General features: G+C 33.6%; 1 protein-coding gene across 7 annotated transcripts; it reads right to left on the reverse strand.

Annotated features, from left to right (window-relative positions):
- Positions 1–3,201: 3,201 nt before the first annotated feature.
- LOC125187579 lies at positions 3,202–5,790 on the reverse strand. 7 transcript variants are annotated; one of them, XM_048084205.1, is made up of 3 exons: positions 5,582–5,787; positions 5,410–5,507; positions 3,202–3,220 (listed from the first exon to the last, which is right to left on the reverse strand). In XM_048084205.1, the coding sequence occupies exons 1-3, from the start codon at positions 5,675–5,677 to the stop codon at positions 3,217–3,219; spliced, it is 198 nt and encodes a 65-aa protein (XP_047940162.1). In that variant the 5' UTR covers positions 5,678–5,787; the 3' UTR covers positions 3,202–3,216. The 7 variants fall into 7 exon arrangements, with proteins under 7 accessions (XP_047940162.1, XP_047940156.1, XP_047940159.1 ...); XM_048084199.1 differs by lacking the exon at positions 3,202–3,220 and adding an exon at positions 4,546–4,692 and having other exon boundaries at positions 5,582–5,789; XM_048084202.1 differs by lacking the exon at positions 3,202–3,220 and adding an exon at positions 4,546–4,692 and having other exon boundaries at positions 5,390–5,507; positions 5,582–5,784.
- Positions 5,791–16,781: the final 10,991 nt, after the last annotated feature.

A 16,781-nucleotide genomic window follows, 5' to 3' on the forward strand; every position in this document is an offset into this window, starting at 1 on the left:
ACTTTTGTACGGAACAGAGATAATACCTAATTAATTCTCCAAAGAATTGATGATAGCTAGCGTCACGTGACGCTTTGAATACTAGACCACGGATCTTCTGGTTAATTCTCGAACTGTATTCCAATATCAGTGTGGGCTAATCTCACCGGAATACTAGGAGAGAATTTCGAACTCCTCAAGGGAGAGCGGGACGAAAATTTGAGCTTTATTTTAATTTAATTTATGTCTCCTTTATTCTCCTATTTATATTAAGTTCCTTTTGAGCCCAGACAGGGATCTATGGAAGGTTTTAGATATGGTCTCATCCAATTTACTTTTTACTAATTAAATTGAACCCACAATTTAATATAAGATTTAATTGGAATATTACGAGCAGCCACTACAACAGTAATATTGAACTTTCCCCATCCAAATCCGAAATTATAAGTAATCCGGGATTCCGTTTTAACTTTCATTTCTCACGCTTAAGATAAAAATGTCCATTAATTAATTAATTTCTGCTATGGACTTAATTAATTAATTTCTTATTAATTCCAAGAGTGGACTTAGCATGAAACGCTTATTTATTATTCATAGAGTGATCAAACTCCAACTAGCTAGGTTCCGAATGATAAAACCTCGTTTCACGCTCCTCTTGAGGACATTATCAAACGAGACCTACCTCGCGCACGATTCAATATAATAGCAATCCTAGCACCGCTAGATATTAATCAACACTACCCAATATATCGGGATTATTGGGTTACGAAAAACCCGCACCATTTGATAAGTCAAAGTAATGCATAATCAATACCGTATGCTCAATGCTAACCTACATTGATTAAAAAATAAATATTTATTAAGACCTAGCCTTTCAGTAGATAGCACAAAGACAAGTCTTGTTGTTAGATCCGTTCAGTGCTTTACCACACCAATGTCATTTTATTTCAGTAAGGATTAGAAATATACGGACTGACATTGCAACCTTTCACGATGGATAGTCTAATTTCATCTAGGTCGTGAAATTCATCTTTTTCTTTGTATAGGACTGACCGTGTTACCTTAAAGTGGACGCCGCCCACAACCGGTCTACTAAAACAAAGACTTAGACTTTGTTAAGTTAACTTATACATTTAAACATGCAATTAACATCTATTAAATGTAAAACATAACAACATTATGACAAAAATAATCTGTTTTATTCCTTGAAAAATAAAATAAGAGTTTTACAGTATTCAATCACTCGAAACGTGATTTCTAGTATACAAACTCTAACAGTTTTATCATAGAACAAATGCATGAAACGAGCCTCATCAGCATGCATTCCATACACACAAAATACTTAAGCATTTTGCATACACGCTCTTTCCCTTTCTGTATTATCTTCCCGTCGAAGTTCTTTCCTCGCCTTACTCTCCTTAGTCGGAGCTCTACTGTTAGCGGTGTTGCTACTTCAGATATGAGGATTCCTCGACTCGTCTTACCTTTTCCAACAATTTTATTCTGTATGATTTTCAGTTTATAACGTGTAGTTTTCTTCTTGTAATTTCTGGGAAATTTTCACCCAACAATATTGTATCTCCATATAATGACATATAATGCATAGTTCAAGTATGCTAAGTTTAATTATGAAACTAGAACTATCCCCCAATTAATGCCCGCGGGCCACAAATATTAAATTGCACTATTAATAATAATTAATGCTCGAAAATATTGGTGCATGTCTAAATTTCTTTGATTAGATCAGCTTGGAGGCGACCTTGGACTTCTTCTTCGCGCATATTAGCGTCACATGACATTGCGAAAATGGGGAGGAACACCACGCCCTAGAGGCTCACTTACAACGGGAGAACTAGAGGTACTAGCGTGGACTTCGATGGTCCATGAATTGACATTTCTCCTTCGTTTTCAACGATTATGTTATGCATTATGATACATGCATACATGATGTTGAATATCATTGGACGATGCCACAAATAGGCCAACCCTTTCACTATAGACCACCGTGAAGGAAGACTCTGAATGCATGTTCCACGTCTTTCTGAGCCGCCTCCTGCTTTTGGGTAAACAATGCCCACTTCGGAGTTGTGTGACATATGATCGTCTTCATGAAAACGGGCCATCATGGGTATCTCCCATCTGCCAAATAGTACCCCATATTGTATGGGGTACCATTAGCTGTGAATTGTACGTTCATCACCACCCCATATTGTATGGGGTACCATTGGCTGTGAATTGTACGTTCATCACCAGTTTGACACACAATTCGTTGGACAGTGAAGATACGTTCAACACATTGAGGTCGTTGTTCGAACCAACAACATCAAAGTAAGCATGCTAAATCCACAATCGTTGGTCGGCAACAGCCTCCAACAAGATCATCGGATGTGTGCCCTTGTCCCCACTAGTATATGCACCTCTCCATGTCGTAGGACAACTCTTCCACTCTCACTGCATAAAGTCGATGCTGCCATGAAATCTGTGTCGTGCATGTTCATCAACATCTGGGTGTTGTGAGTCGTTGGCTTTCTCAAATATGTATCTTGAAAGCTTCGATGACCGCCCGACAGGCCAAGCACTCTTGTCCAGTATTCTCGGAAACATGGAGATACTCGTTGAACATATTTGCAATAGTGTCGTATACGAGTTTTTGTAACGCAGATGTGCATTTTAGCAATGATGATGGACTTTCACAGCCTAAAGCATCGATGTTTTGCATGATGTAGTGGTCACAAGCAACAATTGCGTTGACGATGCGTATGGAAAAAGTTCTTCACATATGAAACCACCGACAAAACATTTGATCACTCCATCGAGGGTCCCTGAAGAAATAATCATTTAACAGCCTCAACGTAGCTGCCTCACGGTCTCAATGAATATACATGTGACTCTGTGGTATGCTTTGCTTAGATGTAGCTTCAATGGCAACTTTATAGTGAGCAATCTCGTTGTCTATTGCGACTTGGATTGCAAGCACGGCCTAGGTGAACATTTTTACAATGTGAGCACGGATGGTTTTCGAGTCAGGTGGAGAACTCATTAGAACTCATTATTCTGGTGTAGTGAAAGATTTTCAGAGTAAAAAAAAAAAGAGAGAAATGTGAGATTATGTGCGAAACGAATTATATTTGGAGTGTTATTTATAGAGGAAGAAATTAGAAAAAATAAAAAAAATTGAGTCGTGGCGCGGCACAAACGCCCATAGCGCGCATGGCACCATACCCGGGTATTAGAAATTTATCTGAAATTGTAGAGAAAACAAACAAATCAAGCTTTGATTTTTATAAATTTCGTGAAATTAGAAATTTCAATAAAAATTATGTATTGGAATTAAACTAAATATATAAATCAAAACGAACAACGTTAAACGTGCGTCAAACGAGAGTGGTACTCATATGAGGAGCTAACATAAGGTATGTAGTATATCATTCATCTACATTGGCATTTCTAACTCGTCTGTGAAATAGTTAAATCATCCAAGGGATAACTAGACTAGGGGATCAAAGGTCGCTTTAATTTGAAGCGACGTGGAAGGAAGGAGTAAGTAGAAATTTATAAATGTAAATATGGAATGAACAATTAAATGCACTAGAAAAATATTTTAAGTTATACACCGGGAAAGGGTGAGGTTAGAAGGAGGACACCCACATATACACATGGATAGTTTAGCCAAAGCAAAGAGAGATGAAGTATAACTATAAATTTTGTACAACTATTACTAAATTCTTATAGTTTTCCCTTCATATTTAATGAGAACTTCTTCGACTTATATATCCACAATAACATTGGGATTAGCAGTTCAAAAAAAATCAAGAATATACAATGTACAAGACCACCCATCCACATCAGCTCATCTATTGATAAAGTTATTCATCAACTGTTTGAAATCAAATACAGTAACAGTCATGCATAGAATTAGAGTCTGGAAAGAACATAAGACAAAATATCTCATAAGTTGATAAAGCAAATCACAAAAGCCAGATGTTCCAGGGTGTATCATTAAACAAAATTGGCAATTTGCTTACATGACCTTTTAGCAACTACAATTGTTGAGGTTGTGTTTTATTTGTATAGCAGATTATGCTACTAATATGTCACACGAGGAATTTTTTCTGCAAGGTTTATTCTGCTGACAGCAAATTTCATCATTACAGTTATATTTTGATTACAATGCCCTGAAAAAACAACATGTCCACAAAAAGGGAGCACAGGAAAAGCTCTTGAGAAGGCCTTCCAATCATTTTGTCAAGATAGATTGTCATATTGTGTTCGGTTTGCAAGATTGTATCCTGGGATTAAATATATAGTGTGTTGGTTTATGAGATTCAGTCCCACAACCCAATCCTAATGGATAATCATGGGATAATTAGTCATAGCTAATCCCATGTGACTAAAATAATCTCACAACTCAATCCTAGATTATATCTTGGTTCTATTTTATCTAAGAAACCGAACACCACCTTAGTTGATCAAGCAACTCAAACAAGCCAAAAGTTCCAGGGGTGTATCATCAATGCAAACTGAAATCAAATCTAACAGAATCACTACATAAGACACAAAACAGCATAAACACAAAACAACAATATTTATTAACACTTGTCAGGTTGTTTTTCCACTTTTAGTTAGGCATTCATGCCCTCAAAACGTATAATTTAAGCCTTGAATGAGGATTGTGGAGTTTTATACTTGAGATTCTGAAGAGTAGATTTTGATCTGCAAAGGGTGTAGTCAAATAGAAATGCTTCAGTTTGACATACAATTTATAATTGGATAGTCAACAAAAGTTAACCCAAGAGAGAATTTCAAATTACTTGTTACAAATCCCAGGTTCCAGTGTTTGTCTACAATATATTTCAAGAATGAGACAACAAACAACTCTCACATGTCCTAAGTATCCTCCAGCTACATCATTCCATCCATGATAATGGATAAAAACTGCAACTAAACCATAGTCAACTTCCACAACGTGAATTGTACTACCTTCGTCCACAAAAAACAGACTAGTTCTACCATTTTTGGCCGTCCACAAAATTAGACCAAATTCTAAATGTTGAAAGTTTTTAAACATTAAAATGCTACTAATAATGTCGACCCAACAATCCAATAACACTACTTCTACTTTACTTTTCACTTTTCTCTCTTACTTTACCAATTGCACATCAAAACCTATGTCATCCACAACTATGTCTATTTTTGGCGGACGGAGCACTCCTTGTGATTATCATGCTCGAGTATAATTGCATCACTAATCATACACAATATCAATCTGAACCTGAATTAAAGTAAGGCATTTAGACTTGGTGCTAAAAGCATTTATATGATATACTAAAAGATAAGGAATTACAACTGCGAGTAGAGAGTTTAGCCAAAATCAAAATAGAAATTTCAAAATTAGAATAATGGATCTAACCGAAGAGGCGAAAGTCTCACGACTGTTTATCGGCGGCCTCGTGGGAATCAGAATCCGGTTTGAGCTCCCCAAACATTTGCTTAAAGGAATCTTGGCGCTGAAGCCACATCATGTGCCCCTGCGAAACAAATACGCACACAAATTAGGAGAAATAACAATAATCATTGGTTTAGTGATCTGAATTTGGTGAACCTGAAGGCCAGCGGCCCAAGCAATAAGGAAAGAGGCGAGCCAGAACCTCCTGTCCTTGAGCAGCTTCCGAGCTTCCACTTTTCTCGTTTCCATCATCAAATTCCCTCCGGTAATTGCTTAATCATGCGACGTTATCGATGATGCCCAAAAATTAGGGATTTCATACTCAATCTTAATTGGGCTTGGGTTACATTAATTTTTGATATAATTTTATTACTTAATTATGAGATCTCAATTGATACATGGCTCACTTGGTTATCATGATTACTTGTAGGCCATGTTTGGTTGTCAGGATTCTGTCTGGGAAAGTAATCTGATTCCTTAAATTTTAAATTCTTGTGTTTGTTTCAGTTTTTAATCAAACTGGGAAAGTAATCAGAATCCGAGAACAAGGAAAGTTAGTACAACTTTCCAGGATTCTGAATCCTAACTTTTCTTAGGTATTCTTTTTCCCAGTTTTAGGATTCTTACATATTTAAGCAATATAGTATAATTTTATTAATAATAATGATAATAATAATAACATAATAATAATAATAATAATATTTTTAAAATAATTTAAAATTATAAATCATACTTAATTTCACTATAATAAAAAAACTATAATTAAAATTATCATAATTATAACTTATTTTATAATAATTCATAATAATAATAATAATTTATTAAATAATTAAAATACAATTAAATAATATAAATTTTATAATAAATAGTAAATATTTTATTTTATAAATTAACAATTAATCAATAAAGTCATAGTGCAATTTTAATTTATAAAATTTATTCAATTATAATATTCGTGAATATTATAATTGTAATTATTATATTTATTGTTATAATTAATGAGTACTGTAATACTCCATATAACTATAATTATAATTATATTATTATATATTATGATGGATAATCCATTTTTAAACTATCCATCGTAATAATAAATATAATAATATAATTATTATTATTTGTAATTAATAATTAAATAAATTTTTACAATATTATTCTTTTTATAAATAAAATAATAATAAGTATATTTTTAGTTTGGTGTTTAAATTAAATATAAATTTAAAATCTTGATATTTTCCAAACACAGGAAAGTAAATTACTAGGAATCACATTCCTGGAATTTATTTTCTCAGGAATCAGTTTCCTTGCCAACTTTACTTTCCCGCCAACCAAACATGGCCGTAAAGTTGTAAGTAAAGGCTATATTTAATTTTATTTTTTGTTTGATTACATTTTTTTTCCAGTCGATGACAATATATTTTGATTCTCAATTTCTCGTGATTAATCATATCGCTTCAACCATATGACTAATTTAATTCTAGACAAATTATATCATGACTTATTCAATATTTTTTTTAATACTCCCTCCATCCATAAAAATAAATTATATTTGTCATTTTTAGTTATTCACAAATAATAGACCAAGTTTGAAAAATGACCCTACATTTGCTACCTAACAACAATTAAATAATAGTAATAATAATATGAACTCCACATTCCACTAATATTACTTCTCTCTTACTTTTTTCCCTTATCACTTACTTTACCAATTTCTTGTTAAAATTTGTGTCATTCACAATGTGGTCTATTTTTAGTGGACGAATGGAGTAACACAATTATAATTTATTTGATTTAATATTTTACTAATTACATACCTCCAACTTAGCAAATTAGGCTTAATTTTAATATTTTATTCCATTTATAAGAATGATGTTTGATAAATCTTGAGTCCTTGAATAATTAAACATATAAGCATGAGCAACATTGCTCTTCTCGGAGAGCATGCTCTTCATTATTTATGGACTACACCCACTTTTATCTACTTTTTTTTCTGTGCTAAGGCACACAACACCCACAATAATTCATGCCTTCCATTACATTACTATTCATGGGTCCACTATTCCATATTCAATTTAAAAACTATACAATTACTAAAATTGAAGAAGATGAACTATCCCTAGTTTGAAGAAGACGACAGATTGATGTTGGCCCCGCCTGATCTCCGCCTCTGCTTTGGATGGCCTGAATTTAGATGTATACTATGTCAGAATGCAAAAGTAGAAGACTATCCCTAAATTGAAGAAGACGAATCATCCCTAATTTGAAGATGATGATATATGTAATTGGATTTTCAAGTGGGCATTAATTTTTTGGTAAGCAATTTCATTTAATAATGGAAAAAATAAAACCAAATTTACAATTACAATTAGCGGCTCTTCTCCTACTAAAATCATATGAGAGGCGGTGAATTGCAACAATGCTTTGGAGTCGGACTATACACTGCTAGGGGTGGATAAGCGGTCTAGAAACAACCAATTATCAGTTAAACGATAACGTAAATTCATAGTAATCGGTCGGTATCGGTTTGTCATTATGCTCAAAGTCGTTATCCTGAAATTAAATTCAATTTTAATTTTAATTCTATTTTTAATTAATAAACTTCTACAATATTTTTATACTTTTAAAGTTTCATATCTATATTACTTTGATTCTACATTGCTTTATGTAGCGTCACAATAGAAAAAAAAAATGTAATTTATGTTTAACTTTTGACAAAATCTATTTTAATTTGTGTCACTATCATTTATAATATCTCAAAATCAATATAGTGCCTAAACATTATTTGAAAAATAAGATCTCTCAAAGTCAATAAAGTGCATAAACATTATTTTAAAAATAGGATATCCCTTCACTTATATATCGTAGAAAAGTTTTTAGATCATTTAAAGTTTAAACTTTTGAAGTGCCTAAACAAATTCAGTTATTTTGGTTATAATCAATAACCTACCGGGTTTTTTTTTTTTTACCAATTTTAGGGTCGGTTAACCGACATGTCGGTTTGATTACCAAACTAACCGTTCCTAGGCTAGGCCTACGCTATACAGCCTATACTTGATGGAAAATTAAAGGTTCGATTCTTTGATTGCGGTTTAACTTTTTATTTTGAATTAATGGCATGTGATTTTAAAATTATTTGCTAATGATTTTGAATTTCGTTGCGTGAATAGGAAAAACCAAATTAACGTGTCAGAATTGAGATAATAAAAGTTTTTGAATCAATACAATTTGATACTCCATCTTCCCACAATAAGAGTCACATTTGGTGTGAGTACGGGTATTAAGAAATGTAAAGAATAGTGAGTTGGAAAAGTTAGTGGAATATGAGGTTCACATTAGTGGAGTAATAGAATGTGAGTGAGTTAGTGGAATATGACTCTTATTGTGGGACAGACCGAAATGACAAAATATGACTCTTATTGGATGAAAGTATTATAAAAATATGTAGTTGTGGCCTGAACTCGACATAAATGTTTTAGTTTCTTATTTCTTATACAAGTTGCAGACTGTTGTGATTCAAAATTTTATTAATATAGGAATACACATTATCTAATAGATCTTGTTTATTATTGATTACAAATATTCATCGATATTTTCTAAAGAACCGAGGAATAATTCAACTTTCAATGCTCCAAATAATAGGAGTATTGCAACCCTCGAATTTGACTGTAAACTAAGATGGAATTAATGTTGCAAGTGTTGAAGGTAATTCGGTAAACATAGTTAGTGCCCCGAGTCCAATTGTGAATCAAAAAAGAATCAATGTTGCAAGTATTGAACTTAATCCAGAAAACATAGTTAGAGACCTGGGGCTACGGTGTCCTATTGCTAGTTATGATGTTCAAGTAATGGATCACATTCGAAGAGAATACACTTGTAAGGGACCTTGCCAACGGAAGGTTATGTATTTTGAAAAACTTTGTATGGTAAAGAGAGAAGGAGCTTCCAATTTAAATGGTTTGAGAGACATGTATAATTGGAATATAGTGTTGAAAAGTAATGGTACGAGAGACATGTATGATCGTAATATAGTATTGGTATTTTCTTTTTTGAAGCCTATTAGTGGGAATCATTTTGGAGGTGACATATTCGTGAGTACAAACTTTAAAAATTGGAAGAAGGGTTCTTGCTTTTTTTAGAGAACATGAAGATTTAGCAAATAGCACACATGATCATGCTATAATACGTTTTGAATATGGACAATTTCTATGAAATAGATGAAAAATGAAATATGACATATTTCTATGCGACGGATGGAGTACTATTTAGTTTTCATGAAATTAAAATTTTTTGTCTTGTACTATCCAGTTAAACAGCATTGACAGGATGCGATTCCAACAAATTGAATGTGTAACATCTATCGTCACATTTAAATTTTCAATATGTTTTTTTTTACAATTTGGCTTGATAATAGCTTATTACAACGGTACAAATTTATATGCCTCAAAATGATTGTTGAGCAAGACTATCTTTAGTTGACAGTTATGTTCTCTTTAATCACATGTACGAGTTCATCATTAGGGTTTATGGAAACTTTGGATTGTAGTTAACGTTAACAAATTACTCCCTCCGTTCCACTCAAGATGGCCACATTTTTGGGTGATACCGAATTTTAGGTGGAATATTTATCTGTGATCAAGTAGAGTGGAAAAAATGAATGAATATTTTAATGAGAAGATATGAGAGATGTATTTAATTCCAAATATAGAAAGTAGACATCATGAGACAAGCTAAAAAGGAAAGATGAATATTTTAAATGGGATGAATGGAATAATTAACTAGCCTATTAACGTTAACAAATTAATATGCAGATGTGATTTAAAAATTTATGGCTTTGAATTTAATCACTTAGCAAAAAAAAAAGGTAATGTCAAACTTTATGTTTTCTTCGTATGCGTAATCAACTCTCAATAATGCATCTGTATTTTAAAAAGATTGAAAACTGGAAGGGGTTTCAATAGTTCTAATTCACTTCTTTCAACTCCCACCATTTTCTCTAAAGGGTGTCACATTCCACTAATTAATTTCACTCACATTTCATTTTAAACTAATACTCCATCCGTCCCACAAAGATTGCCTCATTTCTCCATTTTCATCCGTCCTACAAAATTTAGCATATTTCCACTTACTTATTCCTACTCATTTTATTATGAAATATACTAATAGTAGTATATAAAAGTATGACCCACATTTCACTTACTTTTTCTACTCACTTTTCATTACATTTTTTAAAACTCGTGTCCGGTCAAATTGAGACAATCTTTGTGGGACGGAGGGAGTATATACAAGTGAGAATCATACTCCACTCACTTTTTTTAGTAATATTTATTAAAACTCGTGTCACCAAGAAATTGGAATTCTGACGGCGGATTAGAAAGTATTTTATACTCATAAAACTTCGACCAACTTCATATTTATTAAAATTTGAGTCGTACTCCTATTTGGTAAAGCATAATTATAATTATCTATCAAAAAATTAATTATATTTTCATCATCTAAAGTGGCGGGAAGATTTATTTATTTAATAAAATCTCAGAACATTTCAACCCCTTTTGTGTCAAGCAGCGGCGCCCCCTTGAAGATCCGCCATCTCTACAGCATTTCCACCCGAAGGTGAATCAAATTTCTTATTCAACACTCCACAGTTTCTACCACTCTGTTTTTAGCTCATTTCCTATTGCTATGCCTTTGTTTTTCGGATTTCGCTGCAAAAGATTATTTTACTCTTTTTTTGCCGTTTTTGTGAAACTATGGCATCCATGTACTTTGCTTGTTGTAGATATTGTTTTAGCAGTAAAAATTTGCTGAATCAAGTATTGTGTAATGCGTTTATATTAAGATTGGGTTTCTGCAGATTTTTGTATATGTATAATTAGACCATCTCCGACTATTACACTAAACTCAAACTTATTTTAGTGTAAATATCACCTTAAACCCCTATCCCATTAGAAATGCAACGTTTTCCTTTTTGGATTGTCCCATTAAAAATGAAACGTTTCCTAAAATGGAAACATCACTCTCTCTACTTTTCCCTCTCTCTTACTTTATTCTCTCTTCATTAACTCACAAAACAATACTGCATAAAATTCCGTGCTGAAAATTAAATGTTTCATATTTATTGGGACGGTGGGAGTATAATTGCGATATTGAGTTGAGTTTGAGTTGAATAGTCAAACTTGTTGAATATGTGACGTGACTATTGAATAGTCAATATTGTGGAAATATGACGTGGCCGTGGAATGGTCAAAGTCATTGGAAAATGTGAAGTGGAGGTGAAATTCGAATATGTGGATATTTTAACGTGGAGAGAAATAATAATTGTGGTGAATTATTTTCCTAAGGGATGAGTGAGTATTTAATAGGAGCACTATTTAATTATGTGGAATTTTCGACCCCTCCTATTTATTGGAGAAGAAATCCTATTTTTCTTGGATTTAATTATTGCTTGGGATAATTATCCGAATTAAATCCAAAGTCCGAATATTCCTATTTATTTGATGAAATTTTCGGCCCTATCATTGTTTCATGGAGATTTTCAAAAATCTCTTATTATGGGAGAATGGATTATTTTTTATTATATTATTTGATTCCTTGTTTATTCTCTCCCATAAATAAATTCAAATATTCTAGCATATCTTGTCAAATCTAAGAAGATCTTGCCATATCCTATTTAAATTAGGATTTTAATTAATTCCTTGGAGTAGGAATTGAAAATCACGCCTATTCCTATTTAATTGGGGAGAATTATTATTTTTATTCTTACTCCGTGATATTTTATTCTGCTCCGTAAAATATCCAAATAAAATTATATGCTAATTAAATAGCATGAAATTCGAATTCCCCCTTATTTCTCACTAGAAATAACGCCAATCACCACCAAATCCCTACCAAATCTCTATTTATTTAATTATTGGAGTATATTTTGCACTCTATAAATACAAGAGGGAGAATTAAAACCCTAACATCACAAAAACCGTCACCTCTCTCCCTCTCTCTCGCCGATCTCTCCCCCCACTCTCTCTCTCAAATTTTTCTTCTACTTTCTCCATTAATTCTTCATCTTTTGGAGAAGAATTGAAGTTGAAATTCAAGGATTTATTGAAGAATCAAGATCCTACTTGTTTTCTACCGAATGTTCTCTTGAAAAGGTATTTTTATTTTTGATATTCTCTTCTTCTACCGATCAATCGGTGTTCTTGAGTCCACATGCATTTAGATCGAGTGAAGGGGAATTAATCGATGAATTTGGATGCATGTGTGGGTGTGTGACCGTGTGTGTGTGTGTGACCGTGTGTGTGTGCACGCCTCGGTATGCGTGCACACGTGTGTTGTGTGTGTGCGTGTGTTGTGTGTGGGAAACACTCATGCGTGACACGATTTGATGTTAAATCTAGAGTTGTTGTGTGAATAAAAACGATATGATAATCGTACTTTGATTTTGAATGGGAATATTGAAAATAATCGATGGGAAAAGGGAAACGTGAGAACATGCATGATTTTGATCCTTGATTGAGACTTATTTGAAATACGTGAACTAAAGGTGATAGCTCGCGTTCTCGGTGTGATAACAAGAAGAAGTACGTACTTGAAATCGAAGGAAATCGAGGTGGGCTTTATTCTTAAACTCTCTCTTATGTTGCAAATTATGAAAGTGGAGCGATAAGGGTGGATTAAACTGTTATGCCATGCTTGTGATTGCTTTGAATATTGTGTGTGCCTAATGCCTAGTTTGCGAGTGCGCTCCATTAGGCTATAGGGCTATATAAACGAATTCGGGTGTACACGGGAGATCGGGAGCCGTCCTTGCTAGTCGGCCGGTCTCGTGGGCGAAAGTGTGGCCACACTTCGTCGCACCATGATATTGTTGATTGATGAGAAAATGGGAGGTATTGTTTGACTGACCAGTCCATGAAATATTTTGTGATACTTGATGCTATCTTTTCAATTAAATGCTAAACCTCGAGTTCACTATGGTAAGGGTGGCATAACTATTAAAACGTTTTGGCATGAGTCCACTGAGTATGCTTAAAATACTCAGCCCTGCATGTGTTTTCCGTATGTGCAAGTTGAGCGGCGATGGGCGGTCGGTGGTGTTGAGACAGTTGAATCGAATAACATGGATGTTTGGAACTTTGAGTGTAGTCGTGTCTTCATACATGGCTTCGCTTTCTCTTGGAATGCTTCCGCTGAATTTTTGAAAACTTATTATCTTTGGTTGTTTTGAACTTATTTCTTTGATTTGGAATATTGGGAAATATTGCGTTTTGTTGGGAGTTACAGTAAACCCTTGACTTTTGAGCTTAGCCTATGTTATCTATTAAATCTTGATATTCGTGAGTAAGCAGTTGACTTATTGCCTTGATAGTTCATTAAAAACTTGTTCAAATCTCTTTAAATAAACCCTAGCCTATGTTCTTGTTGCATTTAAGTTAGCCGAGGTAGCAGTCGCCGTATTTATTATACCCTAGAAATCCGGGCTGTTACACATATAGACTTATTAATTAATATGACTATATATAAAATTTATTATTTATTTCATAAATATAATATAATTAAAATATCAAGTTTTTTGTGTTAGGGTTTGACCAGATTGTTATTTTGGTGTTGCTCTAATTTCACTTTTTTTTTTTGGTTAATGATGAAGATGCTAAGTTGAGATATGAAAACTGCTGATAATTCCAAAATGGGTGAAGATTTCTTCAAATATCTACCTTCAGAGATCGTAGTAAATATCCTCTCAAGACTCCCCACTCGAGTCTGCTCGCTACTCCTGAGTTTATGAATTCACATATTTCAAGATCAGTCCGGGGCATTGCTGTTGAAACACACTCGAAATCATATGAAATCATTGAGTTTATGAATGAGCTTGACCTCAACTTTGATGAGGAGTGTCTTTGGAACGTAGCCTTCAACTTCGAACTTCCTTTTGATCTTTCTAAGTGGTGTCGATCATGGTGATCTTATCTTGTGCAATCCAATCACACGTGACTATATCAGGCTCCCTTGTCCTCGACAAACCTCCCCAAAGGTTCCGATTGGCGTGGAGACTTTTGGATTTGGAGTGAGAAGGATGACTGGCCAATATAAGATTGTTAGGATTTTCGGTGAACTAATACTACCGGTGGAGTACAGAAATGAGTGCCAAGTATACGTTGTTGGAACCGGGTCATGGAGAAAAGTTCCCTTCGGTAGGTTTGATAGGTCGCTCGGGTTATATGAAGATGTTGGAGGGATATATTTGAATGGAAATATTCATAGGGCGGTTGAGAAAAGAACAAAACTCTCTGATAGATGGATTCTTTGTTTTGATCTTGAAACAGAACTTTTAGCGCCTTTTCTGCACCTCCTCCTCTAGGTTTTACATTCGGTAAGTCACTCTGCGTTTTAAGGGATTGCCTCTGTATAAGCGATTTTTCAATCGATGATGGCATTGTAATTTGGTTGATGAATGAAGAAGAGCAGTGTTGAACAAAGAAATTTATCATCCCCGAATTTGATCCCCTTGATTGTTTTCTTCATGTTTGGCCATTAAGAGTTTTCGAAAATGGTGACATTTTCATGGAATCGGATGATGGAAAGCTATTCTACTACTCCAACAAATCGAAAACTTTTGACTATGACATTGTGGTTCTAGAGGATCGTGATACTTACATCCCTACGACCATCTATGCTTCAAGCTTTGTCTCTCTCAAGAGTTTCGGGATGGAAAATGTAAGCTCATTTTGAGTTGTGACTGTAGCTCTTTTGTAGGATTGTCTTCGAATATTGTTTTCTTTTAGTTAAATTGCAGTTCTTGTCTTGTTAGTTTTGTGTTCAGTTGTCTTTACTCAGATATCAGCTTGAGTGATGGTTGGAACACCAGATTCTTGCGTGTCGATAGTTTGGAGAAGGCATTGGCAGAACTTATTGCACATGCATGTTCTTTGGATTCAACTCTTGACGAAAGAATTCACACCTTTGTATTGAACTTGTCCTATGCGAGCTTCGAATCAAAATTTAATAACCAAATCAAACTGAAATCATAATTTAACCAAAACCCAACCGATTTTGATTTGATTACCTGATAATCATGTAACGAATTTCTCATGCTGATTAGACCATATAAAGTTGTGTAGAAACAGGTACCCGCGAGTATCCACACCCGATTTAGCACATAAACCCAGTCCCGGTATATATCAGGTAGTCCCGGTACCCGAGTCGGGTATCCCGCACCCGACGTTGCGGGTACCCGACCCAAACATGTATTTTTTTGTTATTTGAATATTTGAATATTTAATATATTCTATAGTTGGGTCCTATTCTAATGCTTATAGCACCCTAATCCAAATTCAAGACTAAATCTCCACCCTTGGATTTTAAAATGAGTGGATGAGATTAAAGCTCACAAATCTCAATAAATAGTAGACAAAATATCAACAAAAGGGTAATATCGTCATTATGTTATCACATGATAATTTTCGTGAGTGTTTTTTTATATCAACATTGTGTATTACAAATATCAACAATATGACAATAAAATATCAACACAAGGACAAGAAAATATCAACACATTTTTATTGAGATTGGACATGCATAATATTGAGATCTTGCCTACAATATATGGAGATTTTTTGTTGCATTTGTTGATAAAAGCTGCTTATCAACATATACGAAAATTGAAATATAATTTATCAAATTTCATCACCCGAACATCGTCGGAACATATGCAATTGACATCTCGTTGGAATCCTTATTAAATTATCTTTAATTTGATATATTTTTTGCGTAAAAAAATAATTTAAGTTGAGAGAGTTACATAAATTTAAAGATTTGAGATGATTTTGAGGAGAGAGAAAGTAGTTAGTTATAATTACTACATATAGGATTTGACATTAATACCTTTTAATTTAATTAATAATTATTTAAATTTAAAATATATTACATTTGTCATTATATTAACTACGAGATCTTATAATCTAATGGTTAAAAATTGGTCTCAATTTTGGATTGATAATTAGTTAGCGATTGATCACATCTCTTCTATAGTTAATATGTATTTCATCTGTCCCACTGCAGATGGAGATGATTCACTTTCCTTTTTAGTTTGTCCATTCAAGATGATTCATTACTTTTTTATTCTTTACTTTATTCTATCTCTCTTATTTTATTCTCTCCACTTAACACACAAAATAAAACTACATAAAATCTTGTATCACTCAAGGAAGGGGTCATCATCCTTGGAACGGAAGAGTAGTACTCCCTCCGTCCCAAGGTATTAGACCTACTTTCCTTTTTGGGATGTCCCAACATATTAGACTCATTTCCTTTTTTAGCAAAAAAATCTATCTTATTTTATTCTCCACCTACTTTTTCTCTCTTC

This window comes from Salvia hispanica, chromosome 5, assembly GCF_023119035.1.
Source record: "Salvia hispanica cultivar TCC Black 2014 chromosome 5, UniMelb_Shisp_WGS_1.0, whole genome shotgun sequence".
NCBI classification, from domain to species: Eukaryota; Viridiplantae; Streptophyta; class Magnoliopsida; order Lamiales; family Lamiaceae; genus Salvia; species Salvia hispanica.

What these genes read in the sequence shown, in the direction of transcription:
- LOC125187579 (XM_048084197.1), bottom strand. Translation starts at nt 5,677, where the DNA reads ATGATGGAAACGAGAAAAGTGGAAGCTCGGAAGCTGCTCAAGGACAGG. An exon ending in CTTGGGCCGCTGGCCTTCAG is followed by an intron (nt 5,508 to 5,581) that starts GTTCACCAAATT and finishes TTTGTTTCGCAG; the next exon opens with GGGCACATGATGTGGCTTCA. An exon ending in GAGGCCGCCGATAAACAGTC is followed by an intron (nt 5,252 to 5,409) that starts GTGAGACTTTCG and finishes ACTTTAATTCAG; the next exon opens with GTTCAGATTGATATTGTGTA.